General features: G+C 32.7%; 3 protein-coding genes across 7 annotated transcripts; 1 reads left to right on the top strand and 2 right to left on the bottom strand.

Moving 5' to 3' along the window:
* Positions 1–9,281: 9,281 nt before the first annotated feature.
* On the bottom strand, positions 9,282–9,590 carry LOC125419813 (uncharacterized). The gene has a single exon (XM_048466326.2). The coding sequence runs from the start codon at positions 9,588–9,590 to the stop codon at positions 9,282–9,284; it is 309 nt and encodes a 102-aa protein (XP_048322283.2).
* A 1,334-nt stretch (positions 9,591–10,924) lies between these two features.
* On the bottom strand, positions 10,925–12,866 carry LOC107427754 (NAD(P)H-dependent 6'-deoxychalcone synthase). Its single transcript, XM_016038135.4, has 4 exons — positions 12,153–12,866; positions 11,805–12,048; positions 11,519–11,698; positions 10,925–11,431 (listed from the first exon to the last, which is right to left on the bottom strand). Exons 1-4 carry the CDS (start codon positions 12,482–12,484, stop codon positions 11,210–11,212), a joined length of 978 nt encoding a protein of 325 aa, XP_015893621.3. The 5' UTR covers positions 12,485–12,866; the 3' UTR covers positions 10,925–11,209.
* Positions 12,867–17,900: 5,034 nt separating this feature from the next.
* LOC107427628 (non-functional NADPH-dependent codeinone reductase 2) lies at positions 17,901–21,765 on the top strand. Of its 5 annotated transcripts, none has more exons than XM_048467726.2 (6): positions 17,901–19,806; positions 19,947–20,028; positions 20,157–20,497; positions 20,621–20,858; positions 20,992–21,171; positions 21,280–21,765. In XM_048467726.2, exons 2-6 carry the CDS (start codon positions 20,005–20,007, stop codon positions 21,499–21,501), a joined length of 1,005 nt encoding a protein of 334 aa, XP_048323683.2. In that variant the 5' UTR covers positions 17,901–19,806; positions 19,947–20,004; the 3' UTR covers positions 21,502–21,765. The 5 variants fall into 5 exon arrangements, with proteins under 5 accessions (XP_048323683.2, XP_048323682.2, XP_048323685.2 ...); XM_048467725.2 differs by having other exon boundaries at positions 19,917–20,028; XM_048467728.2 differs by having other exon boundaries at positions 18,553–19,806; positions 20,179–20,497.
* The last annotated feature ends 1,302 nt before the right edge of the window (positions 21,766–23,067 follow it).

Here is a 23,067-nt window from a genome sequence, read left to right as displayed (position 1 = left end):
GCTTGTCACACATATTTATTTTAAACTCATCACTTAGCATGTCACTATCAAATTTTTGATGCCATTGCTTTGGAGCTTGTTTCAGTCCATACAAGGACTTCACCAACTATAGACTTTCTTTTCTTATCCTGGAGTGGAGAAACCATCGGGTTGCTTCATGTAGATCTCTTTATCACGATCTCCATTGAAAAAGGCTGTTTTCACATCCATTTGATATACTTCAAGATCTCGTAAAGCAGGGATCACCAATACCATTCTTATGGAACTTACTCTCATCATTGGAGAATAAGTATCAAAATAATCAAGGCCTTCTTATTGCTTGTATCCCTTAATTACAAGCCTCGTTTTATATTTATCTATTGTTTTATATGCTTTCATCTTCCTTTTAAAAATTCATTTGTAATCCAAAGGTTTACAACCTGGAAGAAAACCTACTAACTCCCAAGTGTGATTCTGCAAGATGGAATCAATCTCACTTTTTACGGCTTCTTTCCATAAATTCCCTTTAGGAGAATTTATAGCTTCTTGGAAGCTTTGAGGTTTACTATCTAGCATATAAGTAAGAAAATCCAAACCAAAGGATATTTTCTTTCTTATACTCTTGCTCCGTCTCAATTTAACCTTAGTCTCAACTTCAGTCTCCTGATCTTGATCACTATCATGATTATCATCACTGATAGCATCATAAGTTTGTTTTGACGAAATCGGTCCTTATTCCACTTTATAATGGAAAAATATGTTTGAAAAATGATGCATTTTTTTATTCCATTTTCGTGTTCTTGTGTATATTAGGAATTTCTGACCTATACACATGAAACTGATATGCAATACTATCTTATGCATATACTATGAAGATGTAATCAACTATTTTGGGACCTATCTTCACTCTCTTTGGAGTAGGTACCACAACTTTGGATAGATACCCCCACACTCGTAAATATTTATAGGAAGGTTGTCTTCCTTTCCATGGCTCATAAGGTGTCTTTACTTGGTCCTTCCGGGTCACCTTATTTAAAAGATTGTTTGCTGACCAAACGGCTTCCTCCCACAAGTTCTGGGGTACTTCAGAACTTATCAGCATTGCATTCATCATTTCTTTCAAAATTTTATTTTTCCGTTCAGCCACACCATTTAATTGTGGTGAATATGGTGGAGTAACTTCATGTATAATGCGATGTTGAGTACAATATTCTCCAAATAGAGTTACATACTCCCCACTACGATCACTTCTGATCACTTTTAACTTTTCTGTTGAGTTGATTCTCAACCTCCGTTTTATAAAGAATAAATTTCTCTATAGCTTCATCCTTACTCTTAAACAAGTATACATAGCAATATTTCATGCTATCATCAATAACAGTGATAAAATATTTATTACCACCTCTAGTTGGTGCGAATTTCAAATCACATACATCACTATATATCAAATTCAAAGGTTCATTATTTATTTCAATCGTTTGATATAATAACCTCGTTGATTTTACCTTTACACAAGTTTCACACTTATGTTTGGAATCAATTTCAAAAGTGGGAATGTGATTCAAGTTAATTAACCTCTGTAGAGAATTAAAATTAACATGACCTAGTCTACCATGCCACAAAATGGAAGACTCAAGCAAGTAAACAGAAGCGTACTAGCTTATTAATATTCTTTGGCTTTACAGTCATTACATTTAGTTTGAATAAACCATTGACTACATAGCCCTTTCCCTAAACATCCCATACTTAAACAAAATGATCTTGTCTGACTCAAACACTAAGCGAAAACTATGTTTGCTTAGCAGTGATTCAGACACTAAATTATTACAAATGTTTGAAACACACAATACATTATTCAGAGTCAGATCTTTCTCCGAGATCATCTTTAGGACTATCTTACCCTCCCTTTGGATTTCGGATGTGGTGGAATTTTCCATAAACAATTTCTTTCCATTTTGCTTTGGTTAGAAGGAAGTGAACATGTTCTTATCCGCACACATGTGGCGGGTCGTACTCTTATCTATCCACTACTCTCTTGGATTAGAGATTACCAAGTTCATCTTAGAAATAATAGTACTAAGGTCAATGTCATCAACCTCTGTTATGATGTGTTCCATCATCTGTGCCTCTTTGTTTTTCTTTCTTTTAGGCAATCTACATTAAGCAGCTCTGTGACCCATCTTTTCACAATTAAAGCATTTGCCTTGAAACTTGGCCTTCTTGGAGATGCCTCCTTTAGGCCCCAACTTGGAACTTTTTCCAAGTTCCTTCTTATTCTTGGAGCTATTTCCATGCTCCACAACATTGGCCTTCAGCACGACCTTCATGGATCTTTTGTCAGACCTCTTATTGTTATTTTCAATATGAAGCTTGCCAACAAGAGCCTTCATACGAATCTCCTTTCTTTTGTGTTTGAGATAATTTTTGAAGTCTCCCTAACTAGAAGAAAGCTTTTCAATCATAACAGCAACTTGAAAGGCTTCATTAATGAACATCCCTACGGCAAGAAGTTCTTGGATGAGCACTTGCAACTCATGTACTTGACTCATCAATGGCTTGTTATCCATCATCATGTAATCCAAGAATCGGCCTGCAACAAACTTTCTGGACATAGCATTCTCAGTTTTATACTTTCGGTCCAAAGTTTCCCACAGCTTTTTTGCTGACTTCGTGCCACAGTACACTCTGTACAAGACATAAGATAGGCCATTTAGGATATAATTTCGACATAAATAATCAGAATTCTTTCATACATCCACCGCCATCAGAGTCTCTTTGTCACTTCCTTCATTAGAAGGTGATGCGTCTTCAGTTAGAAACCTCGTAAGGCCCAATGGAGTCAAGTAGAACAATATCTTCTTTTGCCACCTTTTAAAATTTGCTCTATTGAACTTTCCTGGTCTTTGCATATTTGCAGAGGCATTTAAAACATAGGAGCTTGATTTAAGACTTGTGCAGCGGGGACATCTCCACTTGCCATTTCTATAAAATCACAAAAAAAAAAATAATTAGTTGTTATTTTTAATCTTAACAAACTAATTACAACCAATTTCTAATTGGAAAACACAAAAAAAAAAAAAATGTGATTTTCTAATATTTCTGTATACATCATAAAATTTCTATATACACCCATAAAATTATTGTATACATTTATAAAATTGCTATATACACTTACAAAATTGCTTTATATACTCACCAGGATTGGCATAATCAATTACATGATGATGACATCATCAATTAAATGATGATACATCATCACTGATGTCATGCTGATGTGGTAGCTACACATGGCACTATGCTGACATGGCATCCATGCTGATGTGGTGCTTGCCTAGTGGCACCACTGATGATGTGGCCAAGCCATGTGGCTCCACCGCCACATGGCATTAGATGACATGGCACCTGCACTGACTGACACGTGTCGCCAACCAGAGCCGACACGTCTCACATGAACCAATTCGACACGTGGCTCATGTTAGATGCCGACACTTGTTGCCTGTCACAGGTCGACACGTGTCAACTTCGTAGCACGTGGCCTCGCGACTCTTCGACACATGGCCTCGCCAAGGTTCGCCATGTCTCCTTGCCACTGTGTGCCACTTGTCATCATCTCATCGCGCCTCGTGGTACCAGTCATCTCGTGACACGTGGTGACCCATAAATAATTGGGGCTGTTTCTAACGAGCCTGTGTCTAAATTGGGCCTGAATCTTGTGTTGAACAGTAGCATGTTCTAACCACAAACTAGACTTTGTAATTGGGCAAGATCCAACAGAATTTTAAATTCAAACCCACTACCAAAAATTCGGCCCTTACCCGTTTTTCCAACCCATTAACTTAAATTTCTACCTGTCTTCAACCTCCAGCCCGGTTTTCTCAACCTATTTCACTGATAAACGGGTTTTCTGACCCAGTTCAAAATTTTCAATCATATTTTCGCTGTTCCAATACTGGGAAATTGCTGAAATAACACCAAGAATTTCAGAAATTCATGGGCAATTTATTTTATGGAAAAAATTTTGATTAGAACAAAATAAATATTATATATGCCCAAAATTTTTAAAACCCACGGGAACCAATTTTCCTTTTTCTCCAAAACCAAAATAAACTAATATAAAAAATCATGGGCATGTATTTTTTTTTTCTTTTTTTAAAAACAATTTTGACAAACAAAATAAACTAATGCCCATTACAATTTCTTACACACAGGTGTGAAGGAAATAAATTTTTTTTTTATTATTTCTTTCCACCCGAAACACACAATCATAACAATAAAAATATATATATATATATATTCACATCTCCACATATATAAACATGTAAATCAGGATTAGTCTTAAGATTGTAGAAAAATATATGAATATATGTGTATATATATGGAACAATATTGTGTACAAAGTAGAGAAAAATAAATAATATAAATTAGAATTAGAACTTGTATGCCTTAGATTTGATCTGCTTGTTGAACAATTTATCTGATGCCTGTATAGTATCATAGTGTTCTTAAGATTATTCTCATCCCCCGGGTGCAAGTGTTTTCCAATGGTCGTCTCCCACAATACAACGGATTTTCTAAAACTCTCGGACACAGCACCATCAAAAACTTTCATTTCGAACTTTCAGAGTATCTTTACTTTACCACTCTTACAATGCAAAATGCATAAAAAAATTTTTTTTTTCTACTTTTTCCATAAAACCAACGTGAGTGTGAGAGATTGTGTTTTTACCTTTTCTTTTTTTCTTACAAAATCAATCCCATCAAAACACAAAACGGTAAGCAGTCAATGCCTTCCAATTAAAGCCATTAAATGCCCAATCAAATCATTCACATTTAATTTTAATTAGACTTTTTAATTAAGAAAAAACGTTACAGATATTTTGACCGAGAAACAAACAGATGTGCCTTCACGACCTTGTTCTGGTTTTAGTTATCAGGAATAATAACAAGTAGTTCTAGTATTTCCAAAAGCAAACGTAGGGAAATATGCAATGAACAGGCATAGGACCAGAGTCTTCCTCCCCACTGAGACACCATAAAATGGAGGTTTGGGGAAATAGATTAGAAGAGTCATTACACAAAAAGTGTTGCTGCTAGGATAAGCATTATGGAGTGTGCCATATTGCAGCTCTTCTGATGGTACGTGTGACCTTGCTTATTTGATTTGATTCAATACCTTTGTTCTAAAAGCTTATAGCTTGTTAATTATTATTGTTATTGTTATTATTTTTAAAATTTGATGCTGTATTATAGCTCTTCTTTTATTTTATTCCTCCCGTCAAAATTTTCTTTGCCTACAAATACTAACAAATAACAATCTATGTATCCTTGTTTTCACAGACAGTGATAGCTTAAGCACTAGGAAATTTGTACTTAAACCTTAGAAACAAAACAAAACCCTCCCAAAAAAGACAATAAAGTGATAACGTGGAGTCCAAAGTAGTTTGTCTGTTTGAAGTTTGTGTAAGCGTTTCCCGAAGCACCCAAGAGGAGTTTGTCTGCAGGGGCACTGCCAACGTAGTTACTAGATGCATAACCAAGATAGAGGCTTCCCTAGGTCTTTCAATTTGTGAACTGGGTCCTAAATTATATATGCTGAGAAAATGAGGGTCGTAGAAATTGAGTGTTGCTTTGACCTCATATGGTTTGGCTTCTTGTCAAAATAAGAATAGAAGCTTGGTTGATTCTGAGAAATTTCTTGGCAAATTCATCAGAATAACTATGCCGATCTTGGTCTAAAAGTATGTAATCAATAGGTCCCAAACACTCACTCTCGTTTTGACGTTGTTAGTTGTATTGGTTACGGAAAGATAGCACATATGGAACATTACAACTATGAAATAGATGTGAAATAATACTAGAAATTAATCGATTGAATGTAGAAATGAAGCATGACAAGTTTGGGAATACTTTCCCTACAATTTTCCAAGTACAGGGCTTTGGCTAAATTCTGCTTTTAGTATTTAACTTGCTTAGACATAGGGCCTTGGTGGCTATAAATATAATGCAAAATGATTTGCAGGCGTGACTGGGCTTAACTTCTGGAGCTTTTAACTGATTTACAAGCAAATTTAATTAGGCCTTTCGGAAGTCGAGAGAAGTTGATAATCTGGAGCATTGTTGGCAAAAACAACGTTTTCCATTATTGAATTAAGTTCACAGTTCATGATTTAAATGTTCAAGTTTCACCAGAGGATTCAAGGCAGAACTTTATGTTGAAGCTCTGATCCAAAGAAAACAAACTAAAATGACTCTTCTCTGATGTTATAAGGCTAGGTAAAGCTATGCGTTTTGAAAATAGCTGCTATAGTTTTAGTAAGATTTATAAAAATCGCTGCATCGAATATCAGTTAAGCTGGTTGGAACATTCAGTTTTTGCATTAGAGTTGCTCTCTTGTATCATCATCTCAGAATTTTCTTGAGAAAATTTTGAGAACAGTGTAAAGGATCGAAGTGTGTGAGGCTTGAGTGCTAGTAATCAGTGAAGAGAGGTTGTTTTGAACACAGTAATGAAAGCAGAGGATGTTGGCTATTCTTTAGTCAAACCTCTATAAAACTTTGTGTCTACCGTTTGTAATATTCTTGAGTTTATAGTTAATTAAATTCATAATAGCTTGGTTTGGCATGGCTTTGAAATGGCCTAATTTTGATTTTGGTCTGTTATGCCGTGTCCTGGCTTGTATATTCATTGTTGACATGTAAGATTTAATTAACATAGGTGAATGCTTCCAAGGAATATCCATCTCTCTTTTAAAAAACCTAGCAAAGAAGAAAAGAACCCAAGTTTTTTTCATCGTATGGAATTTTGTTTCTAACTAAGCAACAAAAATGATTTCGTAGCCCTCCCAAAGTAATAAGAAAAATGCAGAAGATCTCTACTGTTCATAGCAACGTCACCAAGAGAAACTAAAAAATTGTAGGATTTTGATATGGTAAAGACTACATGAGGACGTTATGGTACGGACATGTTATGTGACAACTCACATCATTCATATTCATTGCCTTGTAGGGAAAAAAAAAAAATTACAATTAATTTGAAGAATATTCAATCAACCACTTTTAAGAATTGTATGTAAGGAAATTGGAAAGGCAGTTGAGGTCTTTCTTGTTGAATTGCTTGGAATTGTCTTTCTTTATAATAATGCCTTCCTGTTACTTGGTTAACAGACAATTGTCTTTGTGCTGTCCTCGTCTTTTTATGGTTTAAAATAATACTGATTCCACTATTCTTGTATGTTGAGGCGAATGTAACCATGCAACTAAGTATCTGAGTTTTGGTATTATTTTTCTTTTTCTTCCCAAGAATCTTAGTTTCAGAATTCTAGGAAATCTCGTCCTAACTTGACCCACAAACAATTTCATGGCTGCTTGCTTGCCTGCCTAGTTGGATGGCCAAGTTCATAATCTCTTTGAACATTTGGGTGATTTGTACTTCTTAGTCAGCTCATAAGAGGAGGGCTAGCTGTGTTGTATCTGGTCCATTGTGCCCTTTCAAACTGTCCAACTAACCAATTTCTTCGTTTTCTCTAGAATGACATAGATATATTTAGTCAACTGATAGGTATTAACATTTTGGTGATTTGTACATTTTAGTCAACTCACAGAGTAAGTCTAGCTGTTGTATCTGGCACATTGTACCCTTTCAAATTGTCACCTACTAACCAATTTCTTTGTTTACTAGGTATGACATAGATATATTTATGTAAAAATGATATCTATGACAAGGTATGTCAAACATATATTTGGAATTATATTCGTATTGAATAAATAAAACTTTGCAAACTAGTCACACTGTCATCTGATACACTTGGAGATGGCAAATGCTGCTGTCCTTTGCTAGAAAAGAAATTGGCTTACTGATGTTTTTGCTTCAAAACATTCTTTATGCCACATTTTTTGGTTTTAGAAGACTTAATGTTGAGATTCATCAAATGTACTGCTCTGAGACATTTTTGCAATTTTTGTAATTTTTGTTTAAGGTTGTTAAGGTACTTACTCACTTCATTGCAGAAAGATTAACACAGAAAACACGGCAAAACGTTTTGGTCTGCATTACTCTTGGGAATTTGTAGTTTAATGTTGCTTGGTAAAATTTATTATAGAATAGAGACAATTGGATGTTGTGTTTATATGCCCTTTTGTCTGCCTGAGCCCCTTATTATTAATTGGCACTTTAACAGCTTATTCAATTAATTAAACTTCATTTAGTAAACATAGTATTGTCGAATACGCAGATTGAATGAATTTGGCTAGTTTCTGAGATCTTGAAGTCTTATGCAGGTATCTTTTCAGACCTGAGCCTACTGAAAAAATGCAAAAAGTACCAAACCCTGCCTTGTTATTTTGCATCTAAAGTATATTATCCACTGTACCTTAGCTGCCAGATTATAGATTAACTAAGAAGAACAAAGATCATAAGCTGTTCACCAATGATTCTTATGACTACATGCCCCTCCTACAAAGGACATGGTTTTCTTTTTGTCTGTGTTGATAGAAACAAACATAAGATTGTATATTTTGTCTTCTCTGTAACTTTGGGCAGAGGAAAGACGTATGGAAAAACGAACACCTTTCACCCAGCTCTTTCGTTTCTATTATATATACTATCAAAATGAAAGGAGAGCTTAGTAATTTTAGGAGATAGAGAGAGAATTTTTTAAAATGCTGAAAACTCAGAGTCACCTATCTTGAATTTTCCGATGTAATAGAAACTCTTGTTCATCAATTTAATAACATATTTTTTTTTGCCTCGTAATAATCTAAAAATAAGCTCTTTCTCAATCTGCCTATACGTTACATGGATATTCTATGCTTTGTTTAATGTTTCCTAATATAAAAAAGCAATGAATAATAAATCAATATAAAGTCAGCAACTTTTTGGACTATGCAGGGAAATCAAAGGAATAGTATTTCGGAAAGCTTGAGAATACTCGACCAATGATTTAAATTCCAATTACTTATGTGAAAATGAGATAAGGAAGTAATTGGGATTCAAGAACTCATGTATATATATTGAGTGCAGTTCAGTAATTCTCTGATGAAATTCAAAGAAAATGAACTAACTTGCATAAAATTTAGTATTTCTTACATGAGGGATGATGCTAGAAGAAAACCCATGGACAAGTTAATGCTCAAAATTTATGAGATCGTAAATGGTGTGTAGCTAGAGGAGTAGAAGATGGGAAGCCAATAATACGAAAATATCTTCTCGATCAGTCTTCGATTTTTTTCTTCCAACTCAGGTTCAGTTGTAGGTAAGCAATATGTAAGCCTCTCTGAAAATTGGCTGTACATACAATTCTATTTCATCTATTTGACAAGTCCCAATTAACATCTTCTCTATTTCTGTTTGAACCGTCATGAGGAAGAGAATGCAGATGAGAAGAAGAAGAAGAACTAGCTGATATGGACAAGGAACTGTTGCTCCAAGACTGTTTCTTGGGGAAGAAAAGCTTCCTTTGTGTAGGACAAGAATTGGAGCAAGCACCCTTCGAACTGTGGAGGGCACAGCCACAGTTTTTGTGGTATGGCCTTCTCGCAATTTCTGTGTCATGCATCGATATGCTTCCTTCAAAGACACATTGAAGCATCATCTGTGCAGCTTTGGTGGCCATTTCTCTCTTTTTGATTTCTCTTTTAAGTTGAGAGGATATGTTTGAAACTTGTGCATGGTTTCGAAAGCATAGCTATTTATATAGATGGACGAGGGGTTGGAGGTGTGTGAAGTGGAGTGATATGGAGACAAAGTTTGTATGTTGGAGATTACTCGTGCGTTGAAATCGAGAGAAAGAATTTGTTACTTGCCAAACTAGTTATGAGAGACTTGGAGCATCGTTTTTTTCTAGGGAAGCTTGTGAGCTTTTTTGAAAGTGAGATTTTGGTCTTAAAAAAAAATTAAAAAATGAGTGGCTACTTTTAAGGCTTTTAGCATTGTTTGCTCCGAAGAATGTGCCTTTTTTTTTTTTTTTGGTTGTTGTTCTTAAGACCTGACTTTGTAGAAAAGAAAACGTTCCATCAAATTTTAGCATTCTCTGAACAAGGAAAACAAAGTGCCAGATAAATCCAATGTACTTAATATGGGACAACAATAGAGCAAAATAATGACAAAACATCTAACATTCATTTTAAAGTTTGCTTTACATAATTAAAAATCGAAACCTCATTTACTAATTAGTAACGATAGTTAAAGCCATCCCCTTCACAAACCATAAATGTGGTACATTTTTTGATTTACCATAATCTAGCACTACCATGTACTTTTTCTCCGTGTATATATATATATATATATGTAAAGTATTCGCGTGTGTGTGTGTGTGCGTATATATGTATAAAGTAAGTCTCTTATCAGAGAATCACTGATTTAGTTAAATAAGAAATATTTATGTGGCAAAAACTTAATTATTAAATAAAGCGATAAGTAATATATATATATATATATATATATATATATATATATATATATATCTAGATCGTTGGATTTCGTTATGAATTTCATTTTCCGAGTATTCACCAAAAAAAAAAAAAAAAAAAAATCATGTTGGGGCAAATTCTTTTATTCATTTTAATGTTTTATAGAGCTGGTCTTATTTTTTTAATTTTTTCACATATTGCATAAATATAGGATCCTAATATATCATACTGTGTAATATGCAAAGCTAACTAGACTTTGGTATCCGAGAGTTCATCTCTTCTCTAGTCCATAATATGTATGAAATGAAATTATAGTATATAATATGTGTTGGTTTGCAAATTTGGATTGAGAATATTGATAAACTAACCCCTGCCAAGGTTGATCACAAAAATTCAAAGTTAGTTTTTAGTTGATAAACTAACCCCTGCCAAGGTTGATCACACAATTCAAAGTTAGTTTTTATTTAGTCAATAAGGAAACGTGCAATGTTATCGTTAGGAACAATGGTCTGGGGCAGATCAAGAATAAAAAATGAACTAATAATAAAGAGAAAACTTTTTGATAGAACAGAGTGATGAACTTCATAGTTTGGGACATGTACAAACCGCATTTTTACGTTTTATAGAGCAAGATACAATTTTCCCCTGACAACAATGCTGTTTATTCATGGCAAAATAATAAACAAAGAAAAAGAAAGAACATGTAAATCATAAAACCGTGCACGGAATGCTAAAATAAACAACATGGAAAAAGAAAAAAGATTTTGCAATAGCTATGAACAGCATATATATCAAAGTTTATTTTTGCCCTTCATCGAGTTAATCAAAGCTCTCCGTCCCATAATTCTTGAAGAAAGTTGGGATCAATTCCATTTCCAAGAGTAACATTAAGTATAAATTTCTTCTGTGGCAGTTGACTGATCTTTTGAAGATCCTCCTCTGTTAGTTCCCAATCAAAGATTTCTAAATTCTCTTTCAACCTATCCTTGTTGTAGCTCTTAGGCACTGAAGTTGCCCCTTGCTCATATATCCATCTAAGAGAAACCTGCCATTCCAAACCAAAAAGTACCATATATCATCCTCTGCTAAACTCAATGTTTCAGATACACAATTAAATGAAAATTTTAAGAACCTGAGCAACGGTTTTGCCTCGAGCCAATGCTATGTCCTTGAGAACTTTATTATCCAAAACATGATTGGAGCCCCATGGTGTGCCTTTGGCTCCCAGTGGAGAGTAGGCAGTGACTATGATATTGTTGGCCTTGCAGAACTCTGTGAGCTTTTCCTGTTGCCATATTGTGTTCATCTCCACCTTTAAAAAAATAAAAATAAAAATGTAACTTAATCAAATTATAGTTCTTGAAAAATGTATGATTTTTACATATCATGAAGCTGAAAAAGAAAAAAAATGGACTCACTTGATTCACAGCAGGTGGGATTGTGGCAAATGATAGCAAGTTTTGAAGCTTCTTGGTAGAGAAATTGCTGACTCCAATGGCCTTGGTAAGCCCAAGTCTCTGGCTTTCCTCCATGTCTGCCCAAACCGACTTGTAGTCCATTGGAATAATATCCTCCTGTTTTACGGGCAATTGCACTTTTCCTGGCTTGGCACTGATGGGCCAGTGAACAAGATAGAGATCTAGGTACTCTAACTGAAGATTCCTGCAATCCAAACAAAAACTCAACCTCAGCATTTCTTTGGGAAAAAATAAAAAATAAAAAATAAAAGGCCATGTTTGGAAAGCATATGTATGTTTATATCTCACTGAAGGGATTTCTGTAGAGCAGGGATAACAAGATGGGGATGAGCATCATTCAACCAGAGCTTGGAAGTGATAAAGAGCTCGTCCCGAGAACCCACAAAGCCAAGTTTAAGAGCTTCAGCTATGGCTTCCCCAAGTGCCAGTTCAGACCCATATAAAGAAGCTGTATCAAAATGGCGGTAACCAAGTTTGATGGCCTCCAACGCTGCCGTTTTCACAAGGGTAGCATCTGTGCTATCGGAAGCTGTGCCAAAGCCAAGGACCGGCATGCTTCGTTGACCGGCAGAGGAGCTCAGAACCACCTTTGGGATAAATTTAGACCCTGCAGCAGCCATTTTCTGTTTCTGTGAGTATGGAAGAGTTTTGGTTATTAATGTTTGATGAAGTGCGTGATTGGCAAATCTGGGAAAATTTATACCAATGTATAGAACATAACAGGGCTGAAAGAGGTAGGTTCAAAGTGATTGCTTGCGTTATTGCATGCGACACAGAAAACTAGGTTGAAAAAATGGGCATATATTCTTATGGTGTACGGTCGCCGAATTTGATACAAATATTTAAGGCGTTCCTAATACATGACTGTCTAGTGAATTTGGTTAACTGATCACTATTTTATATTGTGCAAGTTATGGGAAAACAGAAAAAGTTGGATATATTTATAAAAAAATAACGAAATGTTTTGGTAAAGAAACCGAGAATTTGGCGAGCAGCCCACCCTCAACTTAAGGTTTGCTGATAGTGTTTGTAAAACCAAACCAATTTTAAAAGTCGACACTGCTGACTACTTCATCAAGTTTGGAATGGTTTTTAAAAACAAATACACATACTACACGCATTAAGACATTATTTAATTGATATGTTGAGAATCCATGACCTACGCGGAGGAGTGAAAAGTAGCAAAGTAGGGATTATCATAAATGAGAAAGCAAAAAAAATATAAACATTAAAAATAATAAAAAATAATAAAAAATAATAAGAACGTAAAAACAAGTATTCTCGGATGTAGTGCTAGTAGCAGACAGGGGATCGTAAAAAGGGAACGCTTTTAAACCCAATTTAATGTAGTGCTATTAATAATCACCTATTAATAATAAACATAGTATTTCACTGTACTAAATAAATAAAAATGATTAGAAATACTAAGTAGCAATTGAAATCTTAATTTGTGATCCTACAAAAGTAGAAAACAAATAAATGTGATAGTAGTGACCAATTAACATACTATTTATTAACTCTCTCTCAAGTTTTACCAAAGAAAATCATAATAGAAAATACCATATCTTATTATTACAAACTTACACTATCAATAATCTTTTAGGTTTTTAAATACTTAAATCATGTATAAATCACATGGCTTATCCATTAGCATAAAACATACAAAATAATAATTAATAATATAATAATATAAATTATGGATAAGCCATATGGGCTTTTCAAATAGTTAGTCTTTTAAACTAATAGATCAATTGGAGTATTACAGATAGAATGTATATATAAGGGCTTCATTGTATAAATCAGTAAATAAGTCAATCTCATTACCGATATAAATAAATCTTATAAGTAAGTCATTGATTATGGCTAGTTCACACAGAATATCTAACATTCTCCCACTTAACTGCATAATCATCTCATACAACAACAAATTTACTTACTATAGTATCTTCCAACATAAAATACCATTTTATATAAATATATAGCATGTAAATAGGGCACAACAACATACCAAACTAAGTAGTTTAGATTCTTTCAGTAAATCTTCCAAAATTAGATACAATTTCGACTAAGCATTTTGCATGCTATAACCTTAGCCTAGGTAGTAAAAATTTACCTTAGTAAAGATTTATTTTACCACTGTAATCTTCCAATATAAATATCATTTCATTTAAGTGCATTAGGTACCGACATGATATAACAACATACTTAAACTAGGTAGTAGGAATTCACCATGGTACATGTAGATCCACATATATATATATATATATATATACAGCCTAAAAATCTCAAATCAAGCTTATAAACATAAAGAGTAACAATATATGTAATAAATATCTCATAAATAAATAAATAATGATCCATATACATTTATATGTTACTCAACAATGCAATACTCAAAAAATTAAACAGTACTCAACATGAACCTTATTATATAATACAAAATAAACTCCCACTAAATATAATATTTTAACCCCTTAATTGTAATTAGGATCTCATATGATAAGGTAGTTATTCTTTTGATTTAGAAAATTTAAATTTTTCACGAAAAAAATTGTAACATATTTCTCATTTCATGAATTTGATGAAACTAACTATACACAACCTGTATAATTCACTTTGTTTGCAAGCAACACTTTTACACATATAATTTTGCTCACAAATAAGTTTATAATATTTTATTTTGCTTTTGTACAGTATGATTAATTTGGCAAAATTCATTAAAAAAATGTTTGATTGAACTAAAATGATACAATAATGATAGTTTAAAGGACAATGAGACAAATTTTAGAATTTGAAGGCAAACTTTGTTGAGGATGGATTTCACCATCTTATTTCTTTTGAGGCTCCATTTGGAAAGTGTCAAACTAAAACTGATTCTCGGAATTTAATTTTTGAAAATTAATTTCCTGAAAATTAATTTTTCTCTTGTTATATTTGGTGAGTAGTAGAAAAGTTGGGACTTATAAATAATCAAATTTAATATTGTATAATAATAAATTAAGGATAAATATGTATTTTTAAAAAATTCTAAAACTATTTTCTTTGAGATACTTAAACAAGTGCCAAGATAGTGGTAAGAAAAGTTCGACTCTTTTATGGAAGATCATAGGTACAAGAAGACTATTTCAAATGCCTGTGTATTGGTGAAGAACTTTTTTAATGATGGTCTTATCATTTTTCTATTTTATGTTGATGATATGTTAATTATGAGTCATGATGCAAGTAATATTGAAAGGCTGAAAAATGACCTCAATAAATCCTTTGCTATGAAGGATTTGGGATAAAAAAAACATATTCTTAGCATGAAGATTACTCATGATAGGAACAAAAACTTTGGTCATCTTAAGAGAGGTACATTGAAAAGTTTTTGGAGAGGTTCAACATGAGTAATGCACAATAAGTTATATCTCCATTTGCATATCATTTCAAGATTAGTCGTAGATATTGCCTTGCAAGTGAGAAAGACAAAGAATTGATGAAGAAGGTGTTTTATGCATTAATAGTTGGTAGCTTGATGTACACCATGGTATGCATAAGGTTTGATATCGCTCATACAGTTGGTGTTGTTAGTCAGTTTCATTCAAATCCTAGAAAAAAAAACATTGGGAAGCTGTAAAATGGATTCTTAAAGGCACTTTCAAAGCCTATTTATGTTACCTGTGTTGAATGGATACACAAATGTATACATGGTTGGTGATATTGTTACTAGAAAGTCCACATGGGGTATATTTGATTATGTTTGCAGGAGAGTTATTTCATGACAATTGAAATTGCATAAATTTGTGGCTTTGTCTACCATTGAAGTTGAGTATATTGCAATTGATGAAGGTTGCAAATTAGTCTTATGGATGAAGAAAGTCCTACAAGAACTGAGCCAAAAGCAGGAAAGGTTTATTCATTACTGCGATAGTCATAGTACTATCAATCTTATTAAGTACTCTACTTTCCACTCTAAATCAAAAACATTTATATGAGGTATCAATGGATTAGATATGCATTAGAGAAAAAGCTATTGTAATTTGAGAAAATAAATACTGACAATAATGGCTCGGATATGATGACTAAGACTTTACCCAAAAAAATAAAGAAAAGAAAATTGAGATTTGCTAACAAGTTGCAGGTTTAAAGAGCCCTCCTCCACGTGAGTCCAAAGAGGAAGATTTGTTAAAATGAATCTCTTCCATGTGGAGGAATATGGATCCATACAAAGTGTGTGCTTCCAAAACTTCCACGTGAAAGGCTTGGTGACCAAGTAAGGAAATTTGGAGACCAAGTTTAATTCACTTTTTCAAATCTATAAATTGGATGCCCATTCATTACAGAAATATAAATGAAGTGAGGTAATCTCAAGTGAAGAAATGTGGAAGTGAGAGCTTCTCTTGATAGTAATAGAAAAGTGACTTTTAGGGGGAGAGAGAGAAATAAAGAAGAAAGAGAGAAAAGTAGTGGGTTTTCTCAATTCAACAGTCATAAACTGTTGGATCTTCTTTAAATCTCATTATATTGTTTGGGTAGTCTAGGATACAATCTTAATGGTCCATATCATAGTTTCCTCTTCCTAGGACATTTCATTTAAGAGAGATTTAAACTTTTGTTTGATGAATATTGTTATACTGCATTTTTTTGCTGATAGTGGATGAGTTTCTGAATTGATGTCCCATGGTTTTCACGCAATTTTTTCTTTGCGGTTTTTTCTATTCACTTCTATTATTTCTATTATTTATTTTCGTTTTTCTTGGTTAACCTATTTAATTGCACAAAAATAGAAAAATATATTATATAGCTGCGTTGTAATTTGTGATATTTTTCCCAATAGGAATTATGGTAAATCCAATGGCATATCATTTAATCGACATAGCTACTACTGCTTGCTGATATAGAATTATAGTAGGTCAACTTAAAAATATCCAAAATTTCCTCTAAATTTTTTTAAAATTTCCTTTCTTTTAAGAGGTTGAAATAAAATTTAAGTTACAAATAAAAATGAATAAAATTTACATAATATCCATTGAAATTTTTAAAATTTTACCAAAATTTCTATGAAAATTTCGGTCAAAATATCTATATCAAATTCTTAATAGTTTGGTTAAAAAATTCATAATATCTATTAAAATTTTAGAAATTTTGCATGTAAATTTCCAAAAATTTTTATGTAAATTTTGAAAATATATATAATTTTTTTTTATAAAAAATTCAAACATTTTATTGATGTTTAGTTAATTATTTTACCAAATTAATTTTAGTGATATTTTTTTAATATTTTAATTGCTTTTTAAATATGTAATGATATAAATAAAGCGAAGTAAATTAAATTCAATAACCTTAATAAATTCTATTCATTGATAAAATATATATATATATATATATATATATACTTGCTATACATTTTGTATAAGATGAATTCATTAGAATTTTATAATTACAATATAATAATTGATTATATAATAATGAAAAATGATAACATAAAATAATAACATGAAAATATAATATAATGTAGAATTGATATTGATAACATTTAAATTAATAACATTAAGTAAATAAAAATAAAAAATGATAGAATATATTATACTAAATATAAAAGAAACTATTTTAATACAAGATCCTTATGGTTGACATATTAATAATTACATGAAAATTTATTAACAAGATACATCTTTTAATAATTAGTTTTCACATTTCACATCTTAAAATGAGAATGAAAAAATACTAATAATTTTCAATTATTTAAGATTTATATGAGTATTGAGATAATATTTTTGAACTATAATGTAATTATAATGATTGTTTTATCTTAATAAATAAACAATTTATCAAATATATATATATATGTATTTGTTTTTTTTGCATATTTTTATGCATGATAGTTTATTTATGATCATTACCACTTACTATAAATTAAATTGATTAAGAGAAATATAATATCTATTCAATATTTTTGCAATTTTTATTATCAGTTTGATAATTGATTGTTTAAATAAGACAATACTAAAATTTCAACAAAAATTTCTATATTTTAAAATAGATTTCTATCATTTTTCATGAATTTTTATCTATGTTTGATACTTTTTGATATTTCCATGAAATATTTTATATTTTGAACTTTCGATATTTCCACCGATACCGAAATTTTCAATATTATAGTAGGTAACAAATTAAGAAATCATAGAGATGTAAATTCATAAAACTTCTTTCTGGTATTGATGATGACACAATCCCTTAAGCTAGGCATGTCAATAAAGAACTTCAGTTTATGCTGATAGAAAAAGGCAGCGCAACAAGCTCACAAAATAAATAGTTTCTCATACATGCCGTGGCTTATTTTAAGAGGTCCTTGTCCTTGCCACAGGAGTTTCAAGAAATGCTATTGGAAATTGTCTGGTGTATTTAACCGCAATGGTATGTTTGGATAAATATAAATTTAGTGGAAATCTAATTTCCTAAAAAATGTGATAATTTTTTTTTGTTTGGATATTTATCGTAAGGTAAAAAAGTATGAGTTTAGGGAATTAGATTTCCATCAATGTAGAAAAATATGTGGGAAAATAGTTTCCAGCTATAAATATGTTATTTTGAGAATTACAGAAAAAATAATTTTGAATTTTTTTTAAAATATATATTTACCATTAATTTATTATACAATATTAAATTTAATTACTTCTAAATCCTAACTTTTCTATTACTTATCAAACATATCAAAAGAAAAATTAATTCTAAAAAAATAAGTTTTAAAAAACTAAATCTCGAAAATCAATTTACTTTTTAACTTTAACACTTTCCGGATAGAATCCAAATAAATAGTATAAATTTTAAAGTATTATTAAGTTTTCTTAAAGAAAGTTAAAAATTTTTCTTACATCATTATAAGATCTTAATATGGCAACGACACTGTAAGAATTTAATGATAAAGATATTTTATAGAGCAATTTATGTTGTAGATGTTTAATGAAAAGTGCCACGTTGCCTAGACTTTATAGTGGTTTGTATGAGGAAACCCAAGAAAGGTTGTCGAAAAGTACAAAGGCCCAAAAATAATGTGGTAGCCTGAAATAATAATGTGGGCCTAGCCTAAAATAATGTGGGCCTAGCCTAATCTATAACTTTTAATATTTGATTTTAAAGTAAATATTTGGATTTATATATACATACATACATACATACATACATATATATGTATGTAGGGCTACCTGTGGCGTTTCTTGTACTTTATTCCCTTTCAAATTGTCTGCTTGCCAGTTGTTCAGATAAACAGTATATTTATATAACAAAATGACTTACAAGGTATGTCAAACACATGTTTGGAATTATATTCATATTGAATAAATAAAATTTTGTAAACTAATTACACCGTCATCAAGATACACTTACAGAGGGCAAGTGCCGTCCTTTGTTAGAAAAAGAAATGGCCTACTTATATTTTTGCTTTTTAAACATTCTTTATGCCTCTTACAGAAAATAACAAAATAACAACAAAATAGCAAAAGTAGTAAACTTGGATAACAGAAGACAGTTAGAGAATTCCTTAAAACTCTCAACGTAGGCCTGTCAACACGAATTCCCTAAGCCAGCATGTCTTCGTACGTTTCTTGCCTGGCTCTCCTTCGACCTTCTTCTTGCTTCCTTCAGCTTCCTTATTGATCTCAGCTTCAAAATCACCTCCAATTCGACCTGTTTCAGCTTGAGTACTAACTTGGGTTTTTTCCTCTTGGGCCTGAGATCCAATCCATTTGTTCATCTGTTCTTGGACTTGGCGGCTGTCCAAAATCACTTCAGCCTAAGTATCCAAAAACATATGGAAAAATGAGCACCTTGCACCCAGCTCTAGCTTTCTTTCTATTCTATATTATTAAAGTGAAAGGACAGCTCAGTAATTTTGGGAGAGATAGAGAGAGAAGATTTTCTAAAATGCTGAAAAATCAGAGCCACCAATCGTGAATCTTCCAAGGTAATAGAAATTCTTGTCATCAATTTAAGTACAAGTCTGCCTTGTTATAATCTAAAGAGTAAGCTCTTTTTACATTTTATCCATACATTTCGTGCACTTTAATTGTCAAGAACATCCTGTGCTTTTTTGATGTTTCCTAGCATCAAATTTGACGGCCGTACACTACAAGAATATATATGTGGAGATTTTTTCAACCCAATGTTCTGTGTCGTGTGCAATAACGTAAGCAATCAATTTGAACCTGTCTCTTTCAGCCCTTTAGTTTTCTATAAATTGGTAAAAGTTTTCACAGATTTGCTAACCATACGCTTCGTCCAACATTAATCACCAAAACTACTCCATATTCACAGAAAAAGAAAATGCCTGCTGCAGGGTCTAAGTTTATCCCAGAGGTGGTTCTGAGCTCCTCTGTTGGCCACCGAAGCATGCCAGTCCTTGGCTTTGGCACGGCTTCCCTTAGCTCCGGCGCTACCCTTTTGAAAACCGCAGCATTGGAGGCTATCAAGCTTGGTTACCGCCACTTTGATACAGCTTTTGTATATGGGTCTGAACAGGCACTTGGGGAAGCCATAGCTGAAGCTCTTAAACTAGGCCTTGTTGGTTCCCGGGATGAACTCTTTATCACTTCCAAGCTGTGGTCCAATGATGCTCATCCCAACCTTGTTATCCCTGCTCTACAGAAATCCCTTCGGTGAGATATAAGCATAAATTTGCCTTTCAAAGATGCTATTTTTTATTTTTATTTTATTTTTATTTTTATTTTATTTTTGTTTTCAAAGAAATGTTGAGGATGAGGTTTTTGTTTGGATTGCAGGAATCTTCAGCTGGAGTACCTGGACCTCTATCTTGTCCACTGGCCCATTAGTGCCAAACCAGGAGAAGCCCAACTCCCCATAAAAGATGTTTTGCCAATGGACTACAAATCTGTTTGGGCAGCCATGGAGGAAAGCCAGAGACTTGGGCTTACCAAGTCCATCGGAGTCAGTAATTTCTCTACCAGGAAGCTTCAAAACTTGCTCTCATTTGCCACAATTCCTCCTGCGGTTAATCAAGTGAGTCCCTTTTTTTTTTTTTTTTTTTTTTTCCATGAGCTTCAAGGTAGGAAAATTAATTATAAATTTTCCAAGAACTATAATTTGATTAAATTACATTGTTTTTTGGGGGTTTATAAATAAATAAAAAAAGGTGGAGATGAGCCCAATATGGCAACAGAAGAAGCTCATAGAGTTCTGCATGGCCAACAATATCATAGTCACTGCCTACAGTCCATTGGGAGCCAAAGGCGCCCCATGGGGATCCAATCATGTTATGGAGAACCAAGTTCTGCAGGACATAGCAACTGCTCACAGCAAATCCGTTGCTCAGGTTCTTAAAATTTTCATTTAATTTTGTAGAACTTTCCCTGTTTTGATTAGTATCTAAAAGATTGAGTCTATCAGATGATATATAGTTCTTTTTGGTTTGGAATGGCAGGTTTCTCTTAGATGGATATATGAGCAAGGAGCAACTTCAGTGCCTAAGAGCCACAACAAGGACAGGCTAAAAGAGAATTCGGAAATCTTTGATTGGGAACTAACACGGGAGGATCTTCACAGGATCAGTCAACTCCCACAGAAGAAATTGATACTTGATGTTACTATTGGAAATGGATCTGATCCTGACTTTCTTCAAGAGTTATGGGACGGAGAGTTTTGATTGACTCCATGGAGGGCAAAAATAAACTTTGATATATGTGATATTCATAGCTATTCCTAGATCATTTCTTTTTTCATGTATTTTATTTTAGCATTCGGTGCATAATTTTATGATTTACATGTTCTTTCTTTTTCTTTGTTTCTTGTTTTGCCTTGCATAAAAAGCATCGTTGTTAGAGGAAATTTGTATCTTGCTCTATAAAATGTGACACATACAGTTTGTATATGTCCCAAGCGATGAAGGTTATTACTCTAGTCTATCAAAGTTGTCTCTATATTTATTTGTGCATTCTTGATTCTTCATCGGCGCCGGCCCATTGTACTAACAATAACATTGCATTTTCCCTTATCGACTAAATAAAAACTAACTTTGAATTGTGTGGTCAACCTTGCAGTGGTTAGTTTGTCAATTTTCCCAATCCAAATATGTAAAACCAACACATATTATATACTATAGTTTCATTTTAGTTGAAACACAACATGGACTACAGAAGAGATGAATTCTCGGATACAAAAAGTCTAGTTAGCTATGCATCTTACATAGTATCTATCATATATTAGGATCCTATATTTATGCATTATGTGAAAAAAATTAAAAAATAATACCAGCTCTATAAAACAATAAAATGAATAAAAGAATTTGTTCGAAAATGAAATTTTTTTTTTTGGTGAATATTCGAAAATGAAATTCTTATTTAAATCCAACAACCTAGATATATATATATATATATATATATATATGTATGTATAGAATCATTCTATGATTAGGTTCGACCTCACCAAAATGGTGAGGCCAAAAAACGTGGGAAAATGCCCAGCCATTGGATTTCAAGGAGTCTCACGAACAGCTCAGATACTTCCCTATCACATGTGAGAAAATTGCACCTTTAAAAAAATTTCCTTTAACCTTCCTGCTTTAAAATATCATTTCTTTTTCCGTTCGCACCATTGTTTTGCACATGGCTCACCATTTCAAAATTCTCAAATAAAATCTACCATCTCTGTTTTACATAGACCTCACCATTTCAAAATTCCTAAATAAAATCCACTATCTTTTATCGTTTCAAAATTCCCAAAGTAAATCCACCATCAAAACTCCCAAAAAAAATCCACCATCTCTAAGCATTTTGAAGTTCCCAAATAAAATCCACCATTTCCCACTCTGTTCACACCACCGTTCCAGCCCCAAATATTTTTCTATTGCTGCCACTGCCCAGGCTTTCTTCCTGATAATTCCCAATCCATTGAGGACTTGGATTAAATGTTAGTATTTCTGAGCCATTGGTTTTTTTTTTTTCTTCTTTTTGTGAGCCTTTGTTTTGTTGAAGTGTGGCAATTTTGCCACTTGATGGTGCATGTCATCGGCTAGCATGCACACCTTGGTATCAAATCCTTTCCTTTTATGAGTTTATATTTTTTTGTATGTTTTTAATTGATGCAAGGTATATTTTGATAATGTTTTGTGCCTAAGTTATGTATGCAAAATTATAGGCAAAATTATGCACAAAAGAGTAGGAATGTTATGCTTGAAATGCCTATGGTGCTGGATTCATAATTTCCAGCAACA

Source organism: Ziziphus jujuba, chromosome 1, assembly GCF_031755915.1.
Source record: "Ziziphus jujuba cultivar Dongzao chromosome 1, ASM3175591v1".
Taxonomy (NCBI): Eukaryota; Viridiplantae; Streptophyta; class Magnoliopsida; order Rosales; family Rhamnaceae; genus Ziziphus; species Ziziphus jujuba.
The sequence above is the reverse complement of the archived record's forward strand: the minus strand, read 5'-3'. Positions and strand labels throughout refer to the sequence as shown.